The sequence below is a fragment of the Lonchura striata genome, chromosome 35, assembly GCF_050655825.1.
Source record: "Lonchura striata isolate lonStrDom1 chromosome 35, ASM5065582v1, whole genome shotgun sequence".
In the NCBI taxonomy this organism is placed as follows: Eukaryota; Metazoa; Chordata; class Aves; order Passeriformes; family Estrildidae; genus Lonchura; species Lonchura striata.
In genome coordinates, this window is record NC_140737.1 from 1,158,194 (window position 1) to 1,182,582 (window position 24,389).

At 60.5% G+C, this 24,389-nt stretch overlaps 1 protein-coding gene across 22 annotated transcripts in view; it reads right to left on the bottom strand.

Moving 5' to 3' along the window:
• The window catches only part of SYNGAP1 (synaptic Ras GTPase activating protein 1), a 67,964-nt gene that overhangs the window by 15,288 nt on the left and 28,287 nt on the right, over positions 1-24,389 (bottom strand). For 19 of the 22 annotated variants that reach the window (XR_014950906.1, XR_014950907.1, XR_014950910.1 and 16 more), the window contains 9 exons: positions 23,451-24,005; positions 21,316-21,460; positions 19,591-19,735; positions 19,271-19,507; positions 18,159-18,360; positions 13,564-13,739; positions 12,522-12,563; positions 7,809-8,688; positions 4,507-4,680 (listed from right to left, as the gene is read on the bottom strand). Coding sequence is in view for 10 of the 22 variants with exons in the window: in XM_085565153.1 (XP_085421279.1) it covers positions 4,507-4,680; positions 7,809-8,688; positions 12,522-12,563; positions 13,564-13,739; positions 18,159-18,360; positions 19,271-19,507; positions 19,591-19,735; positions 21,316-21,460; positions 23,451-24,005 (2,556 nt within the window). In the remaining 12 variants the exon portion in view is untranslated. Of the gene's footprint in view, positions 1-843; positions 1,165-4,506; positions 4,681-7,808; positions 8,689-12,521; positions 12,564-13,563; positions 13,740-18,158; positions 18,361-19,270; positions 19,508-19,590; positions 19,736-21,315; positions 21,461-23,450; positions 24,006-24,389 lie in introns of those variants that run through there. The other 3 variants (XM_085565158.1, XM_085565157.1, XM_085565156.1) reach the window with 3 other exon arrangements.

A 24,389-nucleotide genomic window follows, 5' to 3' on the forward strand; every position in this document is an offset into this window, starting at 1 on the left:
TCCTCCTCGTACTCCTTCACCTGCCAAAGGGACACTGCAGCGCACCTGGGGACACCTACGGGCACACCTGCCACACCTGGCACACCTGTCACCCAGCTATGGGCACACCTGTCACACCTGTCACACCTGGGAACCCCCTACACCCAGCTACGGGCACACCTGTCACACCTGTCACACCTGGGAACCCCCTACACCCAGCTACGGGCACACCTGGCACACCTGGCACACCTGGCACCCAGCTATGGGCACACCTGTCTCACCTGTCACACCTGGGAACCCTCTACACCCAGCTATGGGCACACCTGTCACACCTGTCACACCTGTCACCCCCCTGTCCCTGTGCAGCCGCTCCTTCAGCGAGTGGATCTCCTCCTCGTACTCCTTCACCTGCCAAAGGGACACTGCAGCGCACCTGGGGACACCTACGGGCACACCTGCCACACCTGGCACACCTGGGAACCCAGCTACGGGCACACCTGTCACACCTGGGAACCCCCTACACCCAGCTATGGACACACCTGTCACACCTGTCACACCTGGGAACTCTCTACACCCTGCTATGGGCACACCTGTCACACCTGGGAAACCCCTACACCCAGCTATGGGCACACCTGTCACACCTGCCACACCTGTCACACCTGGGAACCCCCTACACCCAGCTACGGGCACACCTGTCACACCTGTCACACCTGGGAACCCCCTACACCCAGCTACGGGCACACCTGTCACACCTGGCACACCTGGGAACCCCCTACACCCCGCTATGGGCACACCTGTCACACCTGTCACACCTGTCACCCCCCTGTCCCTGTGCAGCCGCTCCTTCAGCGAGTGGATCTCCTCCTCGTACTCCTTCACCTGCCAAAGGGACACTGCAGCGCACCTGGGGACACCTACGGGCACACCTGCCACACCTGGCACACCTGGCACCCAGCTATGGGCACACCTGCCACACCTGTCACACCTGGCACCCAGCTATGGGCACACCTGTCACACCTGTCTCACCTGTCACCCTGCTATGGGCACACCTGCCACACCTGTCACACCTGGGAACCGCCTACAGCCAGCTACGGGCACACCTGTCACACCTGTCACACCTGTCACCCCCCTGTCCCTGTGCAGCCGCTCCTTCAGCGAGTGGATCTCCTCCTCGTACTCCTTCACCTGCCAAAGGGACACTGCAGCGCACCTGGGGACACCTACGGGCACACCTGGCACACCTGGGAACCCCCTACACCCAGCTACGGGCACACCTGCCACACCTGGGAACCCCCTACACCCAGCTACGGGCACACCTGGCACACCTGGCACACCTGGCACCCAGCTATGGGCACACCTGTCACACCTGTCACACCTGGGAACCCCCTACACCCAGCTATGGGCACACCTGTCACACCTGGGAACCCCCTACACCCAGCTACGGGCACACCTGTCACACCTGTCTCACCTGTCACACCTGGCACACCTGTCACACCTGTCACACCTGGGAACCCCCTACACCCAGCTACGGGCACACCTGTCACACCTGTCACACCTGTCACACCTGGGAACCCCCTACACCCAGCTACGGGCACACCTGTCACACCTGTCACACCTGTCACACCTGGGAACCCCCTACACCCAGCTACGGGCACACCTGTCACACCTGTCACACCTGTCACCCAGCTATGGGCACACCTGTCACACCTGTCACACCTGGGAACCCCCTACACCCAGTTACGGGCACACCTGTCACACCTGTCACACCTGGGAACCCCCTACACCCAGCTATGGGCACACCTGTCACACCTGTCTCACCTGTCACACCTGTCACACCTGGGAACCCCCTACACCGCGCTATGGGCACACCTGTCACACCTGTCACACCTGTCACACCTGGGAACCCCCTACACCCCGCTATGGGCACACCTGTCACACCTGTCACACCTGGGGACACCTGACACACCTGGGGACACCTGCCACACCTGTCACACCTGGGGACACCTGACACACCTGGGGACACCTGCCACACCTGGGGACACCTGCCACACCTGGGATCCACCAGCAGCACCTGCTGAGGTACATGGGATCATCTCCTGTCACCTGCACACCTGGATCCCGGCACACCTGAGATCCACCAGGACCATCGCCTGGATCCCTGAACACCTGGGCACACCTGGACACACCTGGACACACCTGGACGCCGGAACGTCTGCTCACCTGGATCACTGCACGCCTGAACATCAACACACCTGAACATCTGCACACCTGAGCTCCGCCCCCGTAATCGGCCGGATCCCTGCACACCTGAGCACACCTGGGCACACCTGGGCACACCTGTGCCACTCACAGCTGTGTCATACACACCTGAGCACAGCTGAGCACACCTGTGTCACTCACAGGTGTATCACTCACACCTGGGCACACCTGTGTCACTCACATCTGTGTCATACACACCTGAGCACAGCTGAGCACACCTGTGTCACTCACAGCTGAGCACACCTGTGTCACTCACAGCTGTATCACTCACACCTGGGCACACCTGAGCACACCTGTGCCACTCACACCTGAGCACACCTGGGCACAGCTGTGTCACTCACAGCTGTGTCATACACACCTGAGCACAGCTGAGCACACCTGTGTCACTCACAGCTGTATCACTCACACCTGGGCACACCTGTGTCACTCACACCTGAGCACACCTGAGCACACCTGTGTCACTCACAGCTGTATCACTCACACCTGAGCACACCTGGGCACACCCGTGTCACTCACACCTGAGCACACCTGAGCACACCCGTGTCACTCACAGGTGTATCACTCACACCTGGGCACACCTGAGCACACCTGTGTCACTCACACCTGAGCACACCTGTGTCACTCACAGCTGTGTCACTCACACCTGGGCACACCTGTGTCACTCACACCTGAGCACACCTGTGTCACTCACAGCTGTATCACTCACACCTGAGCACACCTGTGTCACTCACAGCTGAGCACACCTGTGTCACTCACACCTGAGCACACCTGTGTCACTCACACCTGGGCACACCTGGGCACACCTGTGCCACTCACATCTGTGTCATACACACCTGAGCACAGCTGAGCACACCTGTGTCACTCACAGGTGTATCACTCACACCTGGGCACACCTGTGTCACTCACACCTGAGCACACCTGGGCACACCTGTGTCACTCACACCTGAGCACACCTGAGTCACTCACACCTGAGCACACTTGAGCACACCTGTGTCACTCACACCTGGGCACACTGGGCACACCTGTGTCACTCACAGCTGTATCACTCACACCTGAGCACACCTGTGTCACTCACAGCTGTGTCATACACACCTGAGCACACCTGTGTCCCTCACACCTGCCCTGCACGGTCCAGCCGGCTCTCGTCCATGGACTTGGAGTACTCCTTGAGCTTGTGTCCCTCACACCTGAGTCCCTCACACCTGTCCCTCACACCTGTGTCCCTCACACCTGTCCCAGTCCCACCTGTCCCTCACACCTGTGTCCCTCACACCTGTACCTGTCACACCTGTCCCAGTCCCACCTATGTCCCTCACACCTGTGTCCCTCACACCTGTGTCCCTCACACCTGTCCCAGTCACACCTGTGTCCCTCACACCTGTGTCCCTCACACCTGTGTCCCTCACACCTGTCCCTCACACCTGTGTCCCTCACACCTGTGTCCCTCACACCTGTGTCCCTCACACCTGTCCCTCACACCTGTCCCCCACCTGCCCTACCCGGTCCAGCCGGCTCTCGTCCATGGACTTGGAGTACTCCTTGAACTTGTGTCCCTCACACCTGTGTCCCTCACACCTGTCCCTCACACCTGTCCCTCACACCTGTCCCTCACACCTGTCCCTCACACCTGTGTCCCTCACACCTGTCCCTCACACCTGTCCCTCACACCTGTCCCTCACACCTGTGTCCCTCACACCTGTGTCCCTCACACCTGTGTCCCTCACACCTGTCCCAGTCACACCTGTCCCTCACACCTGTCCCCCACCTGCCCTACCCGGTCCAGCCGGCTCTCGTCCATGGACTTGGAGTACTCCTTGAGCTTGTGTCCCTCACACCTGTGTCCCTCACACCTGTGTCCCTCACACCTGAGTCCCTCACACCTGTCCCAGTCACACCTGTGTCCCTCACACCTGTCCCAGTCCCACCTGTCCCAGTCCCACCTGTCCCCCACCTGCCCTACCCGGTCCAGCCGGCTCTCGTCCATGGACTTGGAGTACTCCTTGAGCTTGTGTCCCTCACACCTGTGTCCCTCACACCTGTCCCTCACACCTGTGTCCCTCACACCTGTCCCAGTCCCACCTGTCCCAGTCCCACCTGTCCCAGTCCCACCTGTCCCCCACCTGCCCTACCCGGTCCAGCCGGCTCTCGTCCATGGACTTGGAGTACTCCTTGAGCTTGTGTCCCTCACACCTGTGTCCCTCACACCTGTCCCTCACACCTGTGTCCCTCACACCTGTACCTGTCACACCTGTCCCCCACCTGCCCTACCCGGTCCAGCCGGCTCTCGTCCATGGACTTGGAGTACTCCTTGAGCTTGTACTCCTCGCGCTCGATGTGCGAGCTCTCGATGTCGGCCGACAGGTGCGGCATGTTGGACACCCAGGCCACCGTGCGCTCCGACGCCGGCAGCACCGGGTTCAGCGTGGACGGCGTCTGCGACGCCTGCGGGACACGGGACACGGGGACACGGGGGGACACGGGGACATGAGGGGGACATGGGGGGACACGGGGACATGGGGACACGGAGGGGACACGGGGACATGGGGACATGGGGGGACACGGAGGGGACATGAGGGGACACGGGGACATGAGGGGGACATGGGGACACGGGGACACGGAGGGGACACGGGGACATGAGGGGGACATGGGGACATGGGGACATGGGGACACGGAGGGGACACGGGGACATGGGGACACGGGGACACGGAGGGGACACGGGGACATGAGGGGGACATGGGGACACGGGGACATGGGGACACGGAGGGGACACGGGGACATGGGGACACGGGGACACGGAGGGGACACGGGGACATGGAGGGGACATGGGGGGACGCGGAGGGACATGGGGACATGGAGGGGACACGGGGACATGGGGACATGAGGGGGACATGGGGACACGGGAACATGGGGGGACACGGGGACATGGAGACATGGGGGGACACGGGGACATGAGGGGGACATGGGGACATGGAGACACGAGGACAGTGAGGGGACACAGGGACATGGAGGGGACATGGGGGACACAGGACATGGGGACACGGGGAGAGTGAGGGGACACAGGGACACGGAGGGGACACGGGGACATGGGGACATGGGGGGACACGGGGACACGGAGGGGACATGGGGACATGGAGGGGACATGGGGACACGGGGACATGGGGGGACACGGGGACATGGGGACATGAGGGGGACATGGGGACACGGAGACATGGGGGGACACGGGGACATGGGGACATGAGGGGGACATGGGGACACGGAGACATGGGGGGACACGGGGGGACACGGGGACACGGGGACACATGGACATGGAGGGGACATGGGGACATGGAGGGGACAGGGGGACATGGGGGGACATGGGGACATGGAGGGGACACGGGGGGACACGGGGACATGAGGGGGACATGGGGACACGGGGACATGGGGACATGAGGGGGACACGGGGACACGGGGACACGGGGACATGGAGGGACACGGGGACATGAGGGGGACATGGGGATATGAGGGGACACGGGGACATGGGGGGACACGGGGACATGAGGGGGACATGAGGACACGGGAACATGGGGGGACACGGAGGGACATGGGGACATGGAGGGGACACGGGGGGACACGGGGGGACACACGGTGACACGGGGACACGGGGACACATGGACATGGAGGGGACATGGGGACATGGAGGGGACAGGGGGACATGGGGGGACACGGGGACATGGAGGAGACACGGGGACATGGGGACATGGAGGGGACATGGGGACACGGGGACATGAGGGGGACATGGGGACACGGAGGGGACACGGGGACACGGGGACATGGGGGGACACGGGGACATGAGGGGGACATGGGGACATAGGGGGACACGGAGGGGACACGGGGAGACATGGAGACATGGGGACATGGGGGACACAGAGACATGGGGACATGGGGGACACAGAGACATGGGGACATGGGGGGACACGGGGGGACACGGGGACATGGAGGGGACACGGGGGGACACGGGGGGACACACGGTGACACGGGGACACGGGGACACATGGACATGGAGGGGACATGGGGACATGGAGGGGACAGGGGGACACGGAGGGACACGGGGACACGGGGACATGGAGGGGACACGGGGACATGAGGACACGGGAACACAGAGGGGACATGGGGACATGGGGGGACATGGGGACATGGGGACACGGGTACATGGAGGGGACATGGAGACATGGAGGGGACACGGGGGGACACGGGGACATGAAGGGGACATGGGGGGACACGGGGACATGGAGGGGACACGGGGACATGGGGGGACACAGGGACACGGGACAGGGGGACACGGAGGGGACACGGGGGACACGGGGACACAGCGACAGGAAGGAGACAGTGACAGGAAACGGGGACACCAAGGGGACACAGGTGGGACATGAGGACAATGGGGACAGTGAGGGGACAGTGAGGGGACACGGGGACACGGGGACAGTGTGGGGTCAGTGAAGGGACAGCGTGGGGACATGGGGACACGAAGTGAGGGGACGTGGGGACATCAGGGGGACATCAGGGGGACATGGGGACAGTGAGGGGACGTGGGGACATCAGGGGGACATCAGGGGGACACGGGGACAGTGAGGGGACATGGGGACATCAGGGGGACACGGGGACATCCGGGGAATATGGAACAGATTGGGGACACAGGGATAAAGGGGGACACAGGGGACACCGGGGGGACATTGGGGACACAAAGATGAGTTTGGTTCCCCCTCCACCACCTTGTCCCCAGCGTGTCCCATGTCCCACATGCCAATGTCCCCATGTCCCCAACATGCCACCATGTCCCAGTGTCCCCATATCCCGCACATCCCCAATGTCCCCATGTCCCCGATGTCCCCCAGTGTCCCCAAATGTCCCCAAGGTCCTCACATCTCCCCATGTCCCCGATGGCCCCAAATGTCCCCATTGTCCCCAAGGTCCTCACATCTCCCCATGTCCCCCAGCGTCCCCAAATGTCCCCATTGTCCCCAAGGTCCTCACATCTCCCCATGTCCCCCAGGGTCCCCAAATGTCCCCAAGGTCCTCACATCTCCCCATGTCCCCCAGGGTCCCCAAATGTCCCCAAGGTCCTCACATCTCCCCATGTCCCCCAGTGTCCCCAAATGTCCCCAAGGTCCTCACATCTCCCCATGTCCCCCAGGGTCCCCAAATGTCCCCAAGGTCCTCACATCTCCCCATGTCCCCAGTGTCCCCAGTGTCCCCGCACATCCCCAACCCCCCATGTCCCCGATGTCCCCAAATGTCCCCAAGGTCCTCACATCTCCCCATGTCCCCCAGTGTCCCCAAATGTCCCCAAGGTCCTCACATCTCCCCATGTCCCCAGTGTCCCCAAATGTCCCCAAATGTCCCCAAGGTCCTCACATCTCCCCATGTCCCCATGTCCCCATATCCCCACACCCTCCCAACACCGTGCACATCCCCAACCCCCCATGTCCCCCAGTGTCCCCAAATGTCCTCAATGTCCCCAAGTCCCCCACACCCCAAACGTCCTCAATGTCCCCAATGTCCCCATGTCCCCCCACGCCCCCGTGTCCCCTCACCTGCTTGGTGACGGGCGGCTTCATCCCGGCCACCGAGGCCTCCTTGGCCAGCGAGGGCTGGCGGGAGCGCGCCGGCCCGTAGGCGGGCTCGGGCGATGCCAGCAGGTTCCCGCTGGCCGGACGCGGCTTTTGGGGCACCCCCAGCGCCGAGGGACCCCCGGCCCCTTTCCCGGGCCGCGACCCCCGTGGGGTGGGCGGCGGGGGAGCCCCGATGGTGATCTGCGGTGGGGCCAGCGTGTCCTGGAGCGACAGCTGCCTGCGGCCGAAGTCGCCGCCCGGCCGGCCGAACTCGTCGCTGTAGCTGTGGCTGTGCGTGATGTGTTTTTGGGGAGGGCTCGCCAGCTCCTCGCTCTTGCTGTAACCGTGCAGCGGCGGCGGGGCGACGGCCCCGAAGTGTCCCCCGTCTCCGCCGCCCCCCTCGCCTCTCCCACCGCTCCCTCCGCCGCCGTCGGGGCCGCGCAGGGGTCCGTCGGCGGCCAGGTGGAAGAGAGGGTTCTGGAAGGACAGCGGCACCCGCAGCTGCGGAGCCCCGGGCTCGGGCACCCCGAGGCGCGGCGGTGCCAGGCTGGACGCGCTGCCCTGCGAGAGGCGCCCGGGTCGCAGCCCACCCTGGCCGGCGGCCCCGGGGGTCGCGCCCCCGGCCAGCAGCTCGGCCGGCAGGCTGGGGATGCTGTCCACGCGTCCGTCCTGCAGGTCCAGCATGGACACGCTCTTGCCGACCCCCAGCGCGCCCCCGCGGCCGCCCTCGGGCTCGGTGAGGTCCGAGCTGCTGGTGCAGTAGGCGGGCGAGGAGCGGGCGAGCGGCGGGCGGCTCAGGACCAGCACCTCCGGAGGGCCCTTCTCCTGCGGCGGGGACGGCAGGCGGGGCACGTCCATGGAGCTGCGGGAGCGGTGGGGCGGGCACGGGGGTGTGGGGTGGGATGTGGGTATGGGGTGTGGGTATGGGGGTGTGGAGTGGGATGTGGGGTGGGATGTGGGGTACGGGGTTGTGGGGTGGGATGTGGGTATGGGGTGTGGGTATAGGGTGTGGGGAATGGGGTGTGGAGTGGGATGTGGGGTGGGATGTGGGGTACGGGGTTGTGGGGTACAGGGTGTGGGAACGGGGGTGTGGGTATAGGGGTGTGGGGTACAGGGATGTGGGGAACGGGGTGTGGGGTGGGATGTGAGGACGGGGGTGTGGGTATGGGGTGTGGGTATGGGGTGTATGTATGGGGTGTGGGTATAGGGGTGTGGGGTACACGGATGTGGGGAACGGGGTGTGGGTATGGGGTGTGGGTACAGGGGTGTGGGTATGGGGTATGGGGAACGGGGTGTGGAATGGGATGTGGGGTGGGATGTGGGGTACGGGGTTGTGGGTATAGGGTGTGGATATGGGGGTGTGGGTATGGGGTGTGGGTATAGGGTGTGGGTATGGGGGTGTGGGGTACAGGGATGTGGGGTGGGATGTGGGGTATGGGGGTGTGGGGTACAGGGATGTGGGGAACGGGGTGTGGGGTGGGATGTGGAGTACAGGGTGTGGGAACAGGGGTGTGGGTATGGGGTGTGGGGAACGGGGTGTGGGGTGGGATGTGGGGTATGGGGTTGTGGGGTGGGATGTGGGGTATGGGGTTGTGGGGTGGGATGTGGGGTATGGGGTTGTGGAGTGGGATGTGGGCACGGGGGTGTGGGGAACGGGGATGTGGGGTGGGATGTGGGGTACAGAGTGTGGGTATGGGGGTGTGGGTATGGGGATGTGGGGAATGGGGTGTGGGTATGGGGGTGTGGGGAACGATTTGTGGGATGGGATGTGGGGTGGGATGTGGGGTGGGATGTGGGGTGGGATGTGGGGTGGGATGTGGGGTGGGATGTGGGGTACGGGGTTGTGGGGTACAGGGATGTGGGGTGGGATGTGGGGTGGGATGTGGGGTGGGATGTGGGGTACGGGGTTGTGGGCACGGGGGTGTGGGGAATGGGGTGTGGGTATGGGGGTGTGGGGTATGGGGGTGTGGGGACGGGGGTGTGGGTATGGGGTGTGGGGTACAGGGATATGGGGTGGGATGTGGGGCACGGGGAGGGCGGGGTGGGCACGGGGTGTGGGGTGGGATGTGGGGTGGGATGTGGGGTGGGATGTGGGAACAGGGTGTGGATATGGGGGTGTGGGGTATGGGGTACAGGGATGTGGGGTGGGATGTGGGATGGGATGTGGGGTGGGATGTGGGGTACGGGGTTGTGGGGTACAGGGATGTGGGGAACGGGGTGTGGGGTGGGATGTGGGGTGGGATGTGGGGAACGGGGTGTGGGTACGTGGGTGTGGGTATGGGGGTGTGGGTATGGGGTGTGGGTATGGGGTGTGGGGTACAGGGATATGGGGTGGGATGTGGGGTATGGGGTTGTGGGGAATGGGGTGTGGGGTGGGATGTGGGGTGGGATGCGGGGTGGGATGTGGGGTACGGGGTTGTGGGGTACAGGGATGTGGGGTGGGATGTGGGGTGGGATGTGGGGAACGGGGATGTGGGCACGGGGGTGTGGGGTATGGGGTGTGGGGAACGATTTGTGGGATGGGATGTGGGGTGGGATGTGGGGATGTGAGATAAGGAGATGTGGGGTATGGGGAGATGGGATGGGGAGATGGGATGGGAATATGGGATGGGAATATGGAATGGGAATATGGGATGGGAATATGGGATGGGAATACGGGATGGGGAGATGGGATGGGAATATGGGATGGGAATATGGGATGGGGAGATGGGATGGGAATATGGGATGGGAATATGGAATGGGAATATGGAATGGGAATACGGGATGGGAATATGGGATGGGAATATGGAATGGGAATACGGGATGGGAATACGGGATGGGAATATGGGATGGGAATACGGGATGGGAATATGGGATGGGAATACGGGATGGGAATACGGGATGGGAATACGGGATGGGAATACGGGATGGGAATATGGGATGGGAATATGGGATGGGAATATGGGATGGGAATATGGGATGGGAATACGGGATGGGAATACGGGATGGGAATATGGGATGGGAATACGGGATGGGGAGATGGGATGGGGAGATGGTGAGGGATGGAGGGGACATGGGATGAGGGATAGGGGATGGAGGGATGGAGGATCCGGGATGGGGAACACACACGGCGTGCCGGCGGTTGGACACCGTCCCATATCCCAAATCCATCTCTGGAACCATCGTCCCTTGGCTGTCCCTGTCCCAGCCCATCCCTGCCTGTCCCACCCTGTCCCCATAGGAAACATTCCCATCCCATCCCAAACGTTCCTGTCCCCATAGGAAACATTCCCATCCCATCCCAAATGTTCCTGTCCCCATCCCAAATGTTCCTGTCCCCATCCCAGACGTTCCCATCCCATCCCAAACATTCCCGTCCCATCCCAAATGTTCCCATCCCATCCCAAACATTCCTGTTCCCATCCCAAACATTCCTGTCCCATCCCAAATGTTCCTGTCCCCATCCCAAATGTTCCTGTCCCCATCCCAGACGTTCCCATCCCATCCCGAACATTCCCATCCCATCCCAAATGTTCCTGTCCCCATCCCAAACATTCCCATCCCATCCCAAATGTTCCTGTCCCCATCCCAGACGTTCCCATCCCATCCCAAACATTCCCGTCCCATCCCAAATGTTCCTGTCCCCATAGGAAACATTCCCATTCCATCCCAAATGTTCCTGTCCCCATCCCAGACGTTCCCATTCCATCCCAAATGTTCCTGTCCCCATCCCAAACGTTCCCATCCCATCCCAAACATTCCCATCCACATCCCAAATGTTCCTGTCCCATCCCAAATGTTCCTGTCCCCATCCCAAATGTTCCTGTTCCCATCCCAAACATTCCCATCCCATCCCAGACGTTCCCATTCCATCCCAAACATTCCCATCCCATCCCAAACGTTCCTGTCCCCATCCCAGACGTTCCCATTCCATCCCAAATGTTCCTGTCCCCATCCCAAACATTCCCGTCCCATCCCAAACATTCCCGTCCCATCCCAAACATTCCCGTCCCATCCCAAATGTTCCTGTCCCCATCCCAGACGTTCCTGTCCCCATCCCAAACATTCCCGTCCCCAACCCTGTGCCCATCCCTATCCTTGATCCCAGTTCAATCTCTGCCCCAATCCAAATCACCATCCCCATCCTGATCCCAAATCCCCAAATCCCAAATCCCCAAATCCCAAACCCCAAATCCCAAATCCCAATCCCCAAATCCCAAATCCCCAAATCCCAATTCCCAAATCCCAATTCCCAGTTCCCAAATCCCAAATCCCAAATCCCAAATCCCAAATCCCAAATCCCAATTCCCAGTTCCCAAATCCCAATTCCCAAATCCTAATTCCCAAATCCCAATTCCCAAATCCCAAATCCCAAATCCCCAAATCCCCAAATCCCCAAATCCCAAATCCCAGTTCCCAAATCCCAAATCCCGAAATCCCAAACCCCAAACCCCAAACCCCAAATCCCAAACCCCAAACCCCAAATCCCAAACCCCAAATCCCAAATCCCAATTCCCAAATCCCAAATCCCAATTCCCAAATCCCAATTCCCAAATCCCAATTCCCAAATCCCAAATCCCCAAACCCCAATTCCCAATTCCCAAATCCCAATTCCCAAATCCCAAACCCCAAACCCCAAACCCCAAATCCCAAAGCCCAAATCCCAAATCCCAAATCCCAAATCCCAAACCCCGAACCCCAAGCCCCGCCCCTCACCTGTTGAGCCCCCGGACCATGTAGGACTGGAGATCCACGGAGCTGTGGGGACAGGGACAGGTGAGACCCAGGTGAGACCTGGGGACACCTGGGACAGGTGAGGGGACACTGGGACAGGTGACACCCCAGGTGAGACCTGGGGGACACCAGGGAAGGACAGGTGACATCCCCAGGGATACCTGGGACAGGTGAGGGGACACTGGGACAGGTGAGGGGACACTAGGACAGGTGACACCCCCAGGTGAGACCTGGGGGACACCGTGGAAGGACAGGTGACACCCCAAGGTGAGACCTGGGGACACCTGGGACAGGTGAGGGGACACTGGGACAGGTGACACCCCAGGTGAGACCTGGGGGACACCAGGAAAGGACAGGTGACATCCCCAGGGACACCTGGGACAGGTGAGGGCACCAGAAAAGGGACAGGTGACACCCCTGGGGGACTCCGTGGAAGGACAGGTGACACCGCTGGGGACATCCCCAGGGACACCTGGAACAGGTGAGGGCCACCAGAAAAGGGACAGGTGACACCCCTGGGGGACACCGTGGAAGGACAGGTGACACCGCTGGGGACAATCCCAAGGATACCTGGGACAGGTGAGGGCACCGGAAAAGGGACAGGTGACACCCCCAGGTGAGACCTGGGGGACACCATGGGAGGACAGGTGACACCGCTGGGGACATCCCCAGGGATACCTGGGACAGGTGACACCACCGGGGACAATCCCAAGGATACCTGGGACAGGTGAGGGCCACCGGAAAAGAGACAGGTGACACCCCCAGGGACACCTGGGACAGGTGAGGGCCACTGGAAAAGGGACAGGTGACACCCCCAGGTGAGACCTGGGACAGGTGAGGCCACCGGAAAAGGGACAGGTGACACCCCCAGGTGAGACCCAGCAACGCCAGGTGACACTGGGGGTCGCACTGAAGGCCCCGCAGGTATTTGGGGTCACGGCGGTGACACGGGGGTGGGTGGGGCCAGCCCAGGTGAGACAGGGGACACCTCGCGCGGGGCGGGCGGGGCGCGCAGGTGCCTCACCTGTTGAGGTCGCGCACCAGGTAGGGCTGCAGGTCGGCCGAGGGCCCGCGCAGCACCAGCCCCTTGGGCGGCAGCCGCTCGCCCTGGCTCGGCTGCCGCTGCAGGTGAGGGTTGCGCAGCGCCACGCTGATGTCGGTCAGCAGCCGCGGCAGCGGGCCCAGCTTCAGCAGCGCCTCCTGCGGGCACAGGTGAGCGCACCTGAGCGCACCTGGGAACACCTGGGAGCACCTGAGAGCACCTGGGACCTCATCCCAATGACTGCAATGGGGCCCGGCTTCAGCAGCGCCTCCTGCGGGCACAGGTGAGCGCACCTGAGAACACCTGGGAACACCTGAGAGCACCTGTGACCACATCCAGAGGTACCCCAATGACTGCAATGGGGCCCAGCTTCAGCAGCGCCTCCTGCGGGCACAGGTGAGCGCACCTGAGCACACCTGGGAACACCTGGGTGCACCTGAGAGCACCTGAGCGCACCTGGGAACACCTGGGTGCACCTGAGAGCACCTGGGACCTCATCCCAATGACTGCAATGGGGCCCAGCTTCAGCAGCGCCTCCTGCGGGCACAGGTGAGCGCACCTGAGAACACCTGGGCACACCTGGGAACACCTGGGTGCACCTGAGCGCACCTGGGCACACCTGAGCACACCTGGGACCTCATCCAGAGGTACCCCAATGACTGCAATGGGGCCCGGCTTCAGCAGCGCCTCCTGCGGGCACAGGTGAGCGCACCTGAGAACACCTGGGAACACCTGGGTGCACCTGAGAGCACCTGGGACCTCATCCCAATGACTGCAATGGGGCCCAGCTTCAGCAGCGCCTCCTGCGGGCACAGGTGAGCGCACCTGAGCGCACCTGGGCGCACCTGAGAGCACCTGAGAACACCTGGGAGCACCTGGGCACACCTGAGAGCACCTGGGTGCACCTGGGAGCACCTGGGCACACCTGAGAGCACCTGGGTGCACCTGGGACCTCATCCCAATGACTGCAATGGGGCCCAGCTTCAGCAGCGCCTCCTGCGGGCACAGGTGAGCGCACCTGAGCGCACCTGGGCGCACCTGAGAGCACCTGAGAACACCTGGGAGCACCTGGGCACACCTGAGAGCACCTGGGTGCACCTGGGAGCACCTGGGCACACCTGAGAGCACCTGGGTGCACCTGGGACCTCATCCCAATGACTGCAATGGGGCCCGGCTTCAGCAGCGCCTCCTGCGGGCACAGGTGAGCGCACCTGAGCGCACCTGGGAACACCTCAGAACACTTGGGTGCACCTGAGAACACCTGAGAGCACCTGGGACCTCATCCCAATGACTGCAATGGGGCCCGGCTTCAGCAGCGCCTCCTGTGGGCACAGGTGAGCGCACCTGAGCGCACATGGGAACACCTGAGAACACCTGAGAGCACCTGGGAACACCTGGGCACACCTGGGAACACCTGGGCACACCTGGGTGCACCTGGGACCTCATCCCAATGACTGCAATGGGGCCCGGCTTCAGCAGCGCCTCCTGCGGGCACAGGTGAGCGCACCTGGGCACACCTGGGAACACCTGGGCACACCTGAGAACACCTGAGCACACCTGAGAGCACCTGAGAGCACCTGAGAGCACCTGGGTGCACCTGAGAGCACCTGAGCACACCTGGGCACACCTGGGACCTCATCCCAATGACTGCAATGGGGCCCGGCTTCAGCAGCGCCTCCTGCGGGCACAGGTGAGCGCACCTGAGCGCACCTGGGCACACCTGGGCACACCTGGGCACACCTGGGTGCGCCTGAGAGCACCTGAGAGCACCTGAGAGCACCTGGGAACACCTGGGCACACCTGAGAGCACCTGAGAGAGCCTGGGCGCACCTGAGAGCACCTGGGTGCGCCTGAGAGCACCTGAGAGCACCTGAGAGCACCTGGGTGCGCCTGAGAGCACCTGAGAGCACCTGAGAGCACCTGGGAACACCTGGGACCTCATCCCAATGACTGCAATGGGGCCCAGCTTCAGCAGCGCCTCCTGCGGGCACAGGTGAGCGCACCTGAGAACACCTGGGAACACCTGGGAACACCTGAGAACACCTGAGAGCACCTGGGAACACCTGGGAACACCTGGGTGCACCTGAGAGCACCTGAGCACACCTGAGAGCACCTGGGAACACCTGAGCACACCTGGGAACACCTGGGAGCACCTGGGAGCACCTGAGAGCACCTGAGAGCACCTGGAAGAGCCTGGGCACACCTGAGAGCACCTGGGTGCACCTGAGCACACCTGAGCACACCTGGGAGCACCTGTGCACACCTGGGCACACCTGGGCACACCTGGGGAGCTCACCTGGGCAGGTGGGACCCCTGGGACCTCACCTGGAGGGACCCCCGGAAGCTCCTGTGGTGGGACGCTGGTGGGGGGACACCTGTGGAGGTTGGGGGGGGTCACCCTGCCCATGACCACTGCACAGGTGAGGCTGTCACTGTACAGGTGAGCCTGGGCTGCACAGGTGAGCCTGTCACTGCCCAGGTGAGGCTGGGCTGCACAGGTGAGCCTGTCACTGCCCAGGTGAGGCTGGGCTGCACAGGTGAGCCTGTCACTGCACAGGTGAGGCTGGGCTGCACAGGTGAGCCTGTCACTGCCCAGGTGAGGCTGGGCTGCACAGGTGAGCCTGTCACTGCACAGGTGAGCCAGTCACTGCACAGGTGAGCCAGTCACTGCACAGGTGAGCCTGTCACTGCACAGGTGAGGCTGTCACTGCACAGGTGAGGCTGTCACTGCACAGGTGAGGCTGTCACTGCACAGGTGAGGCTGTCACTGCACAGGTGAGGCTGTGGGTGCACAGGTGAGGCTGTCACTGCACAGGTGAGCCTGTCACTGCACAGGTGAGCCTGTCACTGCACAGGTGAGGCTGTCACTGCACAGGTGAGGCCGTGGGTGCACAGGTGAGCCTGTCACTGCACAGGTGAGGCTGTCACTGCACAGGTGAGGCTGTCACTGCCCAGGTGAGGCTGTCACAGCACAGGTGAGCCTGTCACTGCACAGGTGAGGCTGTCACTGCACAGGTGAGCCTGTCACTGCACAGGTGAGGCTGTCACTGCACAGGTGAGGCCGTGGGTGCACAGGTGAGGCTGTCACTGCACAGGTGAGCCTGTCACTGCACAGGTGAGCCTGTCACTGCACAGGTGAGGCCATGGGTGCACAGGTGAGCCTGTCACTGCACAGGTGAGGCCATGGGTGCACAGGTGAGGCCGTGGGTGCACAGGTGAGGCTGTCACTGCACAGGTGAGGCTGTCACTGCCCAGGTGAGGCTGTCACTGCACAGGTGAGCCTGTCACTGCACAGGTGAGCCTGTCACTGCACAGGTGAGGCCATGGGTGCACAGGTGAGCCTGTCACTGCACAGGTGAGCCTGTCACTGCACAGGTGAGGCTGGGCTGCACAGGTGAGCCTGTCACTGCACAGGTGAGGCTGTGGGTGCACAGGTGAGGCTGTCACTGCACAGGTGAGCCTGTCACTGCACAGGTGAGGCTGTCACTGCACAGGTGAGGCTGGGCTGCACAGGTGAGCCTGTCACTGCACAGGTGAGGCCATGGGTGCACAGGTGAGCCTGTCACTGCACAGGTGAGGCTGTCACTGCACAGGTGAGGCTGTCACTGCACAGGTGAGGCCATGGGTGCACAGGTGAGGCTGTCACTGCACAGGTGAGCCTGTCACTGCACAGGTGAGCCTGTCACCGCACAGGTGAGCCTGTCACTGCACAGGTGAGGCTGTCACTGCACAGGTGAGCCTGTCACTGCACAGGTGAGGCTGTCACTGCAAAGGTGAGGCTGTGGGTGCACAGGTGAGGCCATGGCTGCACAGGTGAGCCTGTCACTGCACAGGTGAGCCTGTCACTGCACAGGTGAGGCCGTGGGTGCACAGGTGAGCCTGTCACTGCACAGGTGAGCCTGTCACTGCACAGGTGAGGCTGTCACTGCACAGGTGAGTCTGTCACTGCACAGGTGAGCCTGTCACTGCACAGGTGAGGCTGTCACTGCACAGGTGAGTCTGTCACTGCACAGGTGAGGCTGTCACTGCACAGGTGAGGCTGTCACTGCACAGGTGAGGCCATGGGTGCACAGGTGAGGCTGTCACTGCACAGGTGAGCCTGTCACTGCACAGGTGAGGCTGTCACTGCACAGGTGAGGCTGTCACTGCACAGGTGAGGCTGTCACTGCACAGGTGAGGCCATGGGTGCACAGGTGAGGCTGTCACTGCACAGGTGAGGCTGTCACTGCACAGGTGAGGCTGTCACTGCACAGGTGAGGCTGTGGCTGCACAGGTGAGGCTGTCACTGCACAGGTGAGCCTGTCACTGCACAGGTGAGGCCATGGGTGCACAGGTGAGGCTGTCACTGCACAGGTGAGCCTGTCACTGCACAGGTGAGGCCATGGGTGCACAGGTGAGGCTGTCACTGCACAGGTGAGGCTGTCACTGCACAGGTGAGGCCATGGGTGCACAGGTGAGGCTGTCACTGCACAGGTGAGCCTGTCACCGCACAGGTGAGCCTGTCACTCCCCAGGTGAGCCTGTCACCGCACAGGTGAGGCCACGGTGGGCTCCCCAGGTGTGCCGCAGGTGTGGTACCTTGCTGAGCTGGCTCATGACCTCCCAGAGCAGCGCGTGCAGCGTGGACAGCTCGCGGCCCAGGTCGATGTAGCCCTCGAAGCTGGTGCTGTTGGTCAGCGTGTCCAGGTTGGAGATCTCGTAGAGGAACTGCTGCATGCTGGCCCACTCCAGCTCCAGGAACTCGTTCATGAACGCCATGTACTCCTCCTTGCTCCCGAACCTGCCACAGGTGCGCCAGGTGAGGGCGGGGCCGGCGGTGGGGGGGACACGCCCAGCAGGTGGGCATCAGCAGGTGAGGGGTGGGAAGGGTGGGAAGGGGGTTTGTGCAACATCCATCATCACCTGTTGTCATGCATTGTCCACCAGCATCCTTCCATCATCAGCCAACATCCATCCATCCATCATCATCCATCATCCATCATCCATCCATCCATCCATCATCCATCCATCATCCATCATCCATCCATCATCCATCATCCATCCATCATCCATCCATCATCCATCATCCATCCATCATCAGCCAACATCCATCCATCATCCATCATCCATCCATCCATCCATCATCCATCCATCCATCCATCATCAGCCAACATCCATCCATCCATCCATCATCCATCCATCCATCCATCATCATCCAACATCCATCCATCCATCCATCCATCATCCATCCATCATCAGCCAACATCCATCCATCCATCATCAGCCAACATCCATCCATCCATCCATCCATCATCCATCCATCATCCATCCAACATCCATCCATCATCCATCCATCCATCATCCATCCATCCATCCATCATCCATCCATCCATCATCAGCCAACATCCATCCATCCATCCATCATCAGCCAACATCCATCCATCCATCATCATCCATCATCCATCATCCATCCATCCATCCATCATCCATCATCCATCATCCATCCATCATCCATCATCCATCCATCCATCATCCATCCATCCATCCATCCATCCATCCATCCATCCATCATCCATCATCCATCATCCATCCATCCATCCATCCATCCATCCATCATCCATCCATCCATCCATCATCCATCCATCCATCATCCATCCATCTTTCCCTCCCCAAGCCCCCAGCCCCGTCCCTGCCGCCATTGCTGCCCTCACTTGGTGAAGTTGGCCAAGTTCTGGATGACCTTGGCAATGAGCGTCAGCGTCCGCGCCGTCTGCTCGTCGGGGTACTCCTGCATGAGGCCGAAGAGGCTGGGGGACATCACGGCGGGGCACAGGAAGCGCAGGAAGAGCGAGGCGCTGATCAGGCGGTCGGCGATGTCCTCGCGCCCGCGCTCGGCGCAGCGCAGCCGCCACGAGGCGAACACCTCCTTCAGCTCCCGCGGGAACACGCTGCCGGCGGGACACCGTGGGACACGGTGGGACACGGACCCCGCGGACCTTCCCGGCCCGTCCCGCCGCGTCGCCGCGCTCACCAGTGCGAGTTGACCACCTTGCAGAGCGCCAGCTCGCAGCACATGCGCAGGTTGGCCTGGTGGTCGGCCAGAGTGGAGGCCGAGCACTTCATGGGGTCCACCTCGCAGTTTTCCTCCGACTCGTAGAGCGCCCGGATGAACTCGCCTGCGGCGTGGCGCGGGGACACCCGTGGGGACACCGAGGAGCAGGAGGAGAAGGGACCCGACCGTGTCATGGATGTGAGAAGGGACCACCCAAAGATCTCATGATGGTGGTGATGGAACACGACCATGAGTGGGGACCATCCGATGATCTAATGGCCATGAGAGCTGACCGCCCAAAGATCTCATGGCGATGGAACCTGGCCATGAGTGGGGACCATCCGATGATCTAATGGCCATGAGAGCTGACCACCCAAAGATCTCATGATGATGGTGATGGAACATGACCATGAGTGGGGACCATCCGATGATCTAATGGCCGTGAGAGCTGACCACCCAAAGATCTCACAATGGTGGTGATGGAACCTGGCCATGAGTGGGGACAATCCAAGATCTCATGATGATGATGATGATGGAAATGGAACCTGGAACCAATGATTTAATGGCCATGAGTGGGGGCCACCAAACGATCTCATGATGGTGGTAATGGAACCTGGTCATCAGTGGAGACCACCCAACCATGTCATGACCACAAGAAGGGACCCAACCCTGTCATGGCCATGAAAAGTGACCACACAATGATTTCATGATGGTGGTGATACAACCTGGCTATGAGTGGGGACCACCCAAGATCTCATGATGACAATGGAAGTGGAAGCTGGGACCACCCAATCATCTCATGGCCATGAGAAGGAACAACCCAACAATCTCACAATGGTGGTGATGGAACCTGGCTGTGAGTGGGGTTGACTCAACCCCTCACGTCCACAAGGGGCCACACAACCATGTCAGGACCATGAGAGGGACCACAATGTCTCATGGCCACAAGAAGAGACCACCCAACCATCTCATTGATGAAGGTGATGGAACTTGATTGTGAGTAGGAACCACCCAATCATCCCAGAACCATCTGATCGGGGACGTGGCCATGAAAAGAAGCTGCCCAATGATCTCATGGCCATGAGAAGGGACAACCCGACAATCTCATGGTGATGGTGATAGAACCAGGCTGTGAGGAGGGACCTCCCAAACATCTCATGACCGCAACAAGGGGCCACCCAACCACCTCATGACCACCTGTGGGACCACCCAATGACCTCATGATGGTGGTGATGGAACCTGACTGTGTGCAGGGACCTCCCAACCATCTTGTGACCATAACAAGGGCCTGCCCAACCATGTCATGGCCATGAGTAGAGACCACCTAAATATCTCATGGATGTGAGAAAGGACCACCCAAACATCTCATGAGGGTGGTGATGGAATCTGGTCATGTGTGGGACCCCAACCGTGTAATGGCCATGAGCAGAGACACTCCAACAATCCCATGATGGTGGTGATGGAACCTGACCATGAGTGGGCACCATCCAATGACATCATAGCCATGAGTGGGGACCACTCAAGGATGTCATGACCACAGGAACGAGCCACCCAACCATGTCATGGCCATAAATGGGGACCACCCAAAGATCACGTGGCCACGAGAAGAAACCACCCAACCATCTCATGGCTGTGAGTGGGACAACCCACCCTGCCAATGAGACCACGCCCCCACCGGCACCCCCTGGTGCTGCTGGAGCTCACCAATGGCGTCCTTGAGGTATTTCTGGCCGATGAGCTTCAGGTACTCCTCGATGGCTTTGGTGGCCAAGGTGTTCTCCCGGAAGATCAGGTGCTCCCGGTCCATGAAACGATCCACCTCCGTCATGGCCATGTCCGACAGAAAGTCCTGCCCATGACCATCAGCATGGCCCGGTGCCAGACGTCCCTCTGTCCCATCTCCACCACCCATCCATAAATCTTCCTCCATCTCCATCCTTCATTCCATCCACCATCCACCATCCATCCATCATCCATCCATCCATCCATCCATCCATCCATCCATCATCCATCCATCCATCCATCCATTCATCATCCATCATCCATCATCCATCCATCATCCATCCATCCATCCATTCACCATCCATCATCCATCATCCATCCATCCATCCATCCATCCACCATCCACCATCCATCCATCATCCATCATCCATCCATCATCCATCCATCCATCCATCATCCATCATCCATCATCCATCATCCATCCATTCATCATCCATCATCCATCCATCATCCATCCATCCATCCATCCATCATCCATCCATCCATCCATCCATCCATCCATCCATCCATCCATCATCCATCCATCATCCATCCATCCATCATCCATCCATCCATCCATCCATTCATCATCCATCATCCATCCATCCATCCATCATCCATCCATCCATCATCCATCATCCATCCATCCATCATCCATCCATCCATCCATCCATCATCCATCATCCATCCATCATCCATCCATCCATCATCCATCATCCATCCATCCATCATCCATCCATCCATCCATCCATTCATCATCCATCATCCATCCATCCATCCATCATCCATCCATCCATCATCCATCATCCATCCATCCATCATCCATCCATCCATCCATCCATCATCCATCATCCATCCATCATCCATCCATCCATCATCCATCATCCATCCATCCATCATCCATCCATCCATCCATCCATTCATCATCCATCATCCATCCATCCATCCATCATCCATCATCCATCCATCATCCATCCATCCATCCATCCATCCATCCATCCATCCATCCATCCATCCATCATCCATCATCCATCCATCATCCATCCATCCATCCATCCATCCATCATCCATCCATCCATCCATCCATCCATCCATCATCCATCCATCCATCATCCATCCATCCATCCATCCATCCATCCACCATCCACCATACATCCATCCATCCATCATCCATCCATCCATCCATCCATCCATCCATCCATCCATCCATCATCCATCCATCCATCCATCCATCCATCCATCATCCATCATCCATCTGTCCATCCATCATCCATCCATCATCCATCCATCCATCATCCATCCATCCATCATCCATCCATCCATCCATCCATCCATCCATCCATCATCCATCCATCCATCCATCCATTCACCATCCATCATCCATCCATCCATCCATCCATCCATCCATCCATCCATCATCCATCCATCCATCCATCATCCATCATCCATCCATCATCCATCCATCCATCCATCCATCCATCATCCATCCATCCATCCATCATCCATCATCCATCCATCCATCATCCATCCATCCATCCATCCATCCATCCATCCATCCATCATCCATCCATCCATCCATCCATCCATCCATCCATCATCCATCATCCATCTGTCCATCCATCATCCATCCATCATCCATCCATCCATCATCCATCCATCCATCATCCATCCATCCATCCATCCATCCATCCATCCATCCATCATCCATCCATCCATCCATCCATTCACCATCCATCATCCATCCATCCATCCATCCATCCATCCATCATCCATCCATCAATCCCCCATCAATCCCCCATCCATTCACCATCCATCATCAATCCATCATCCATCTGTCCATCCATCATCCATCCATCATCCATCATCCATCCACATCCATCCATCCATCCACATCCATCCATCATCCTCCATCCATCCATCATCCATCAGTCCCCCATCAATCCCCCATCCATTCACCATCCATCATCAATCCATCATCCATCCATCCATCATCCATCATCCATCATCCATCATCCATCCATCATCCACCCCACCACCCCACCCTCCCCAAACCCCACCGTTCCACCCGCCGGTCCCACCTTGGCCTTGCCGGTGCTCTGCAGGATGTGCACCAGCGCGCAGGCCACCTCCTCCTTGCTCTTGACGCTGAGCACCGGCTCCAGCACGGCGCACAGCATGCGGTAGTTGTTGGTGACGTACTCGGCGAACTCCTTGTAGAGCTCCATGGGCAGGATGCTCATGGTCTGGAAGCGGCTCTTGACCCGCAGCGCCGGACAGCCGGCCTTGCTCTTGCTGCCGCTGGGTTGGCTCAGGGGGTACCACTGCTCGGCGAAGTGACGCCCGGTGACGCTGGCGATGGGGATGCTCACCATGCCCACGTAGTTGCTCTTGTCCTTCTTCCTCTTCTTGTCGGTGTCCTTGTAGAGGTGCAGGCGGATGGTGCGCACCGCCGGCAGGTTGTTGAACTCGAAGTGCTCGCCCCAGAAGACGTTGTCGGTGCGGGCCTTGCTGGTGGTGCGGGCGTACAGCATGTCGTCCAGGCACAGCTCGCAGTAGTAGCGCTTCTTGGGCGGCAGGTCGCGCGCCTCGATCACCCACAGCTTCAGCACGTTGTCCACGCGACGGCTGTTGTCCTGCGGGGCGGGGGGCCGGGGGTCAGCGCCCATGGACATCTCGTGGTCAGGACAGCGGCGGAGCAGCAATGCCCGTGGAGCAGCTCGGGACCGCCGCTGGGCTGGCCCTAGCCCGGCTGGATCAATGCCAGGTGGCCATCCCCCTTGCCACCAGGTGGTCATTGCCACCAGGCGGTCATTGCCACCAGGTGGTCATTGCCACCAGGTGGTCATTAACACCAGGGGGTCATTAACACCAGGTGGTCATTAACACCAGGTGGTCATTGCCACCAGGCGGTCATTGCCACCAGGCGGTCATTAACACCAGGTGATCATTAACACCAGGTGATCATTGCCACCAGGTGATCATTGCCACCAGGTGGTCATTGCCACCAGGTGGTCATT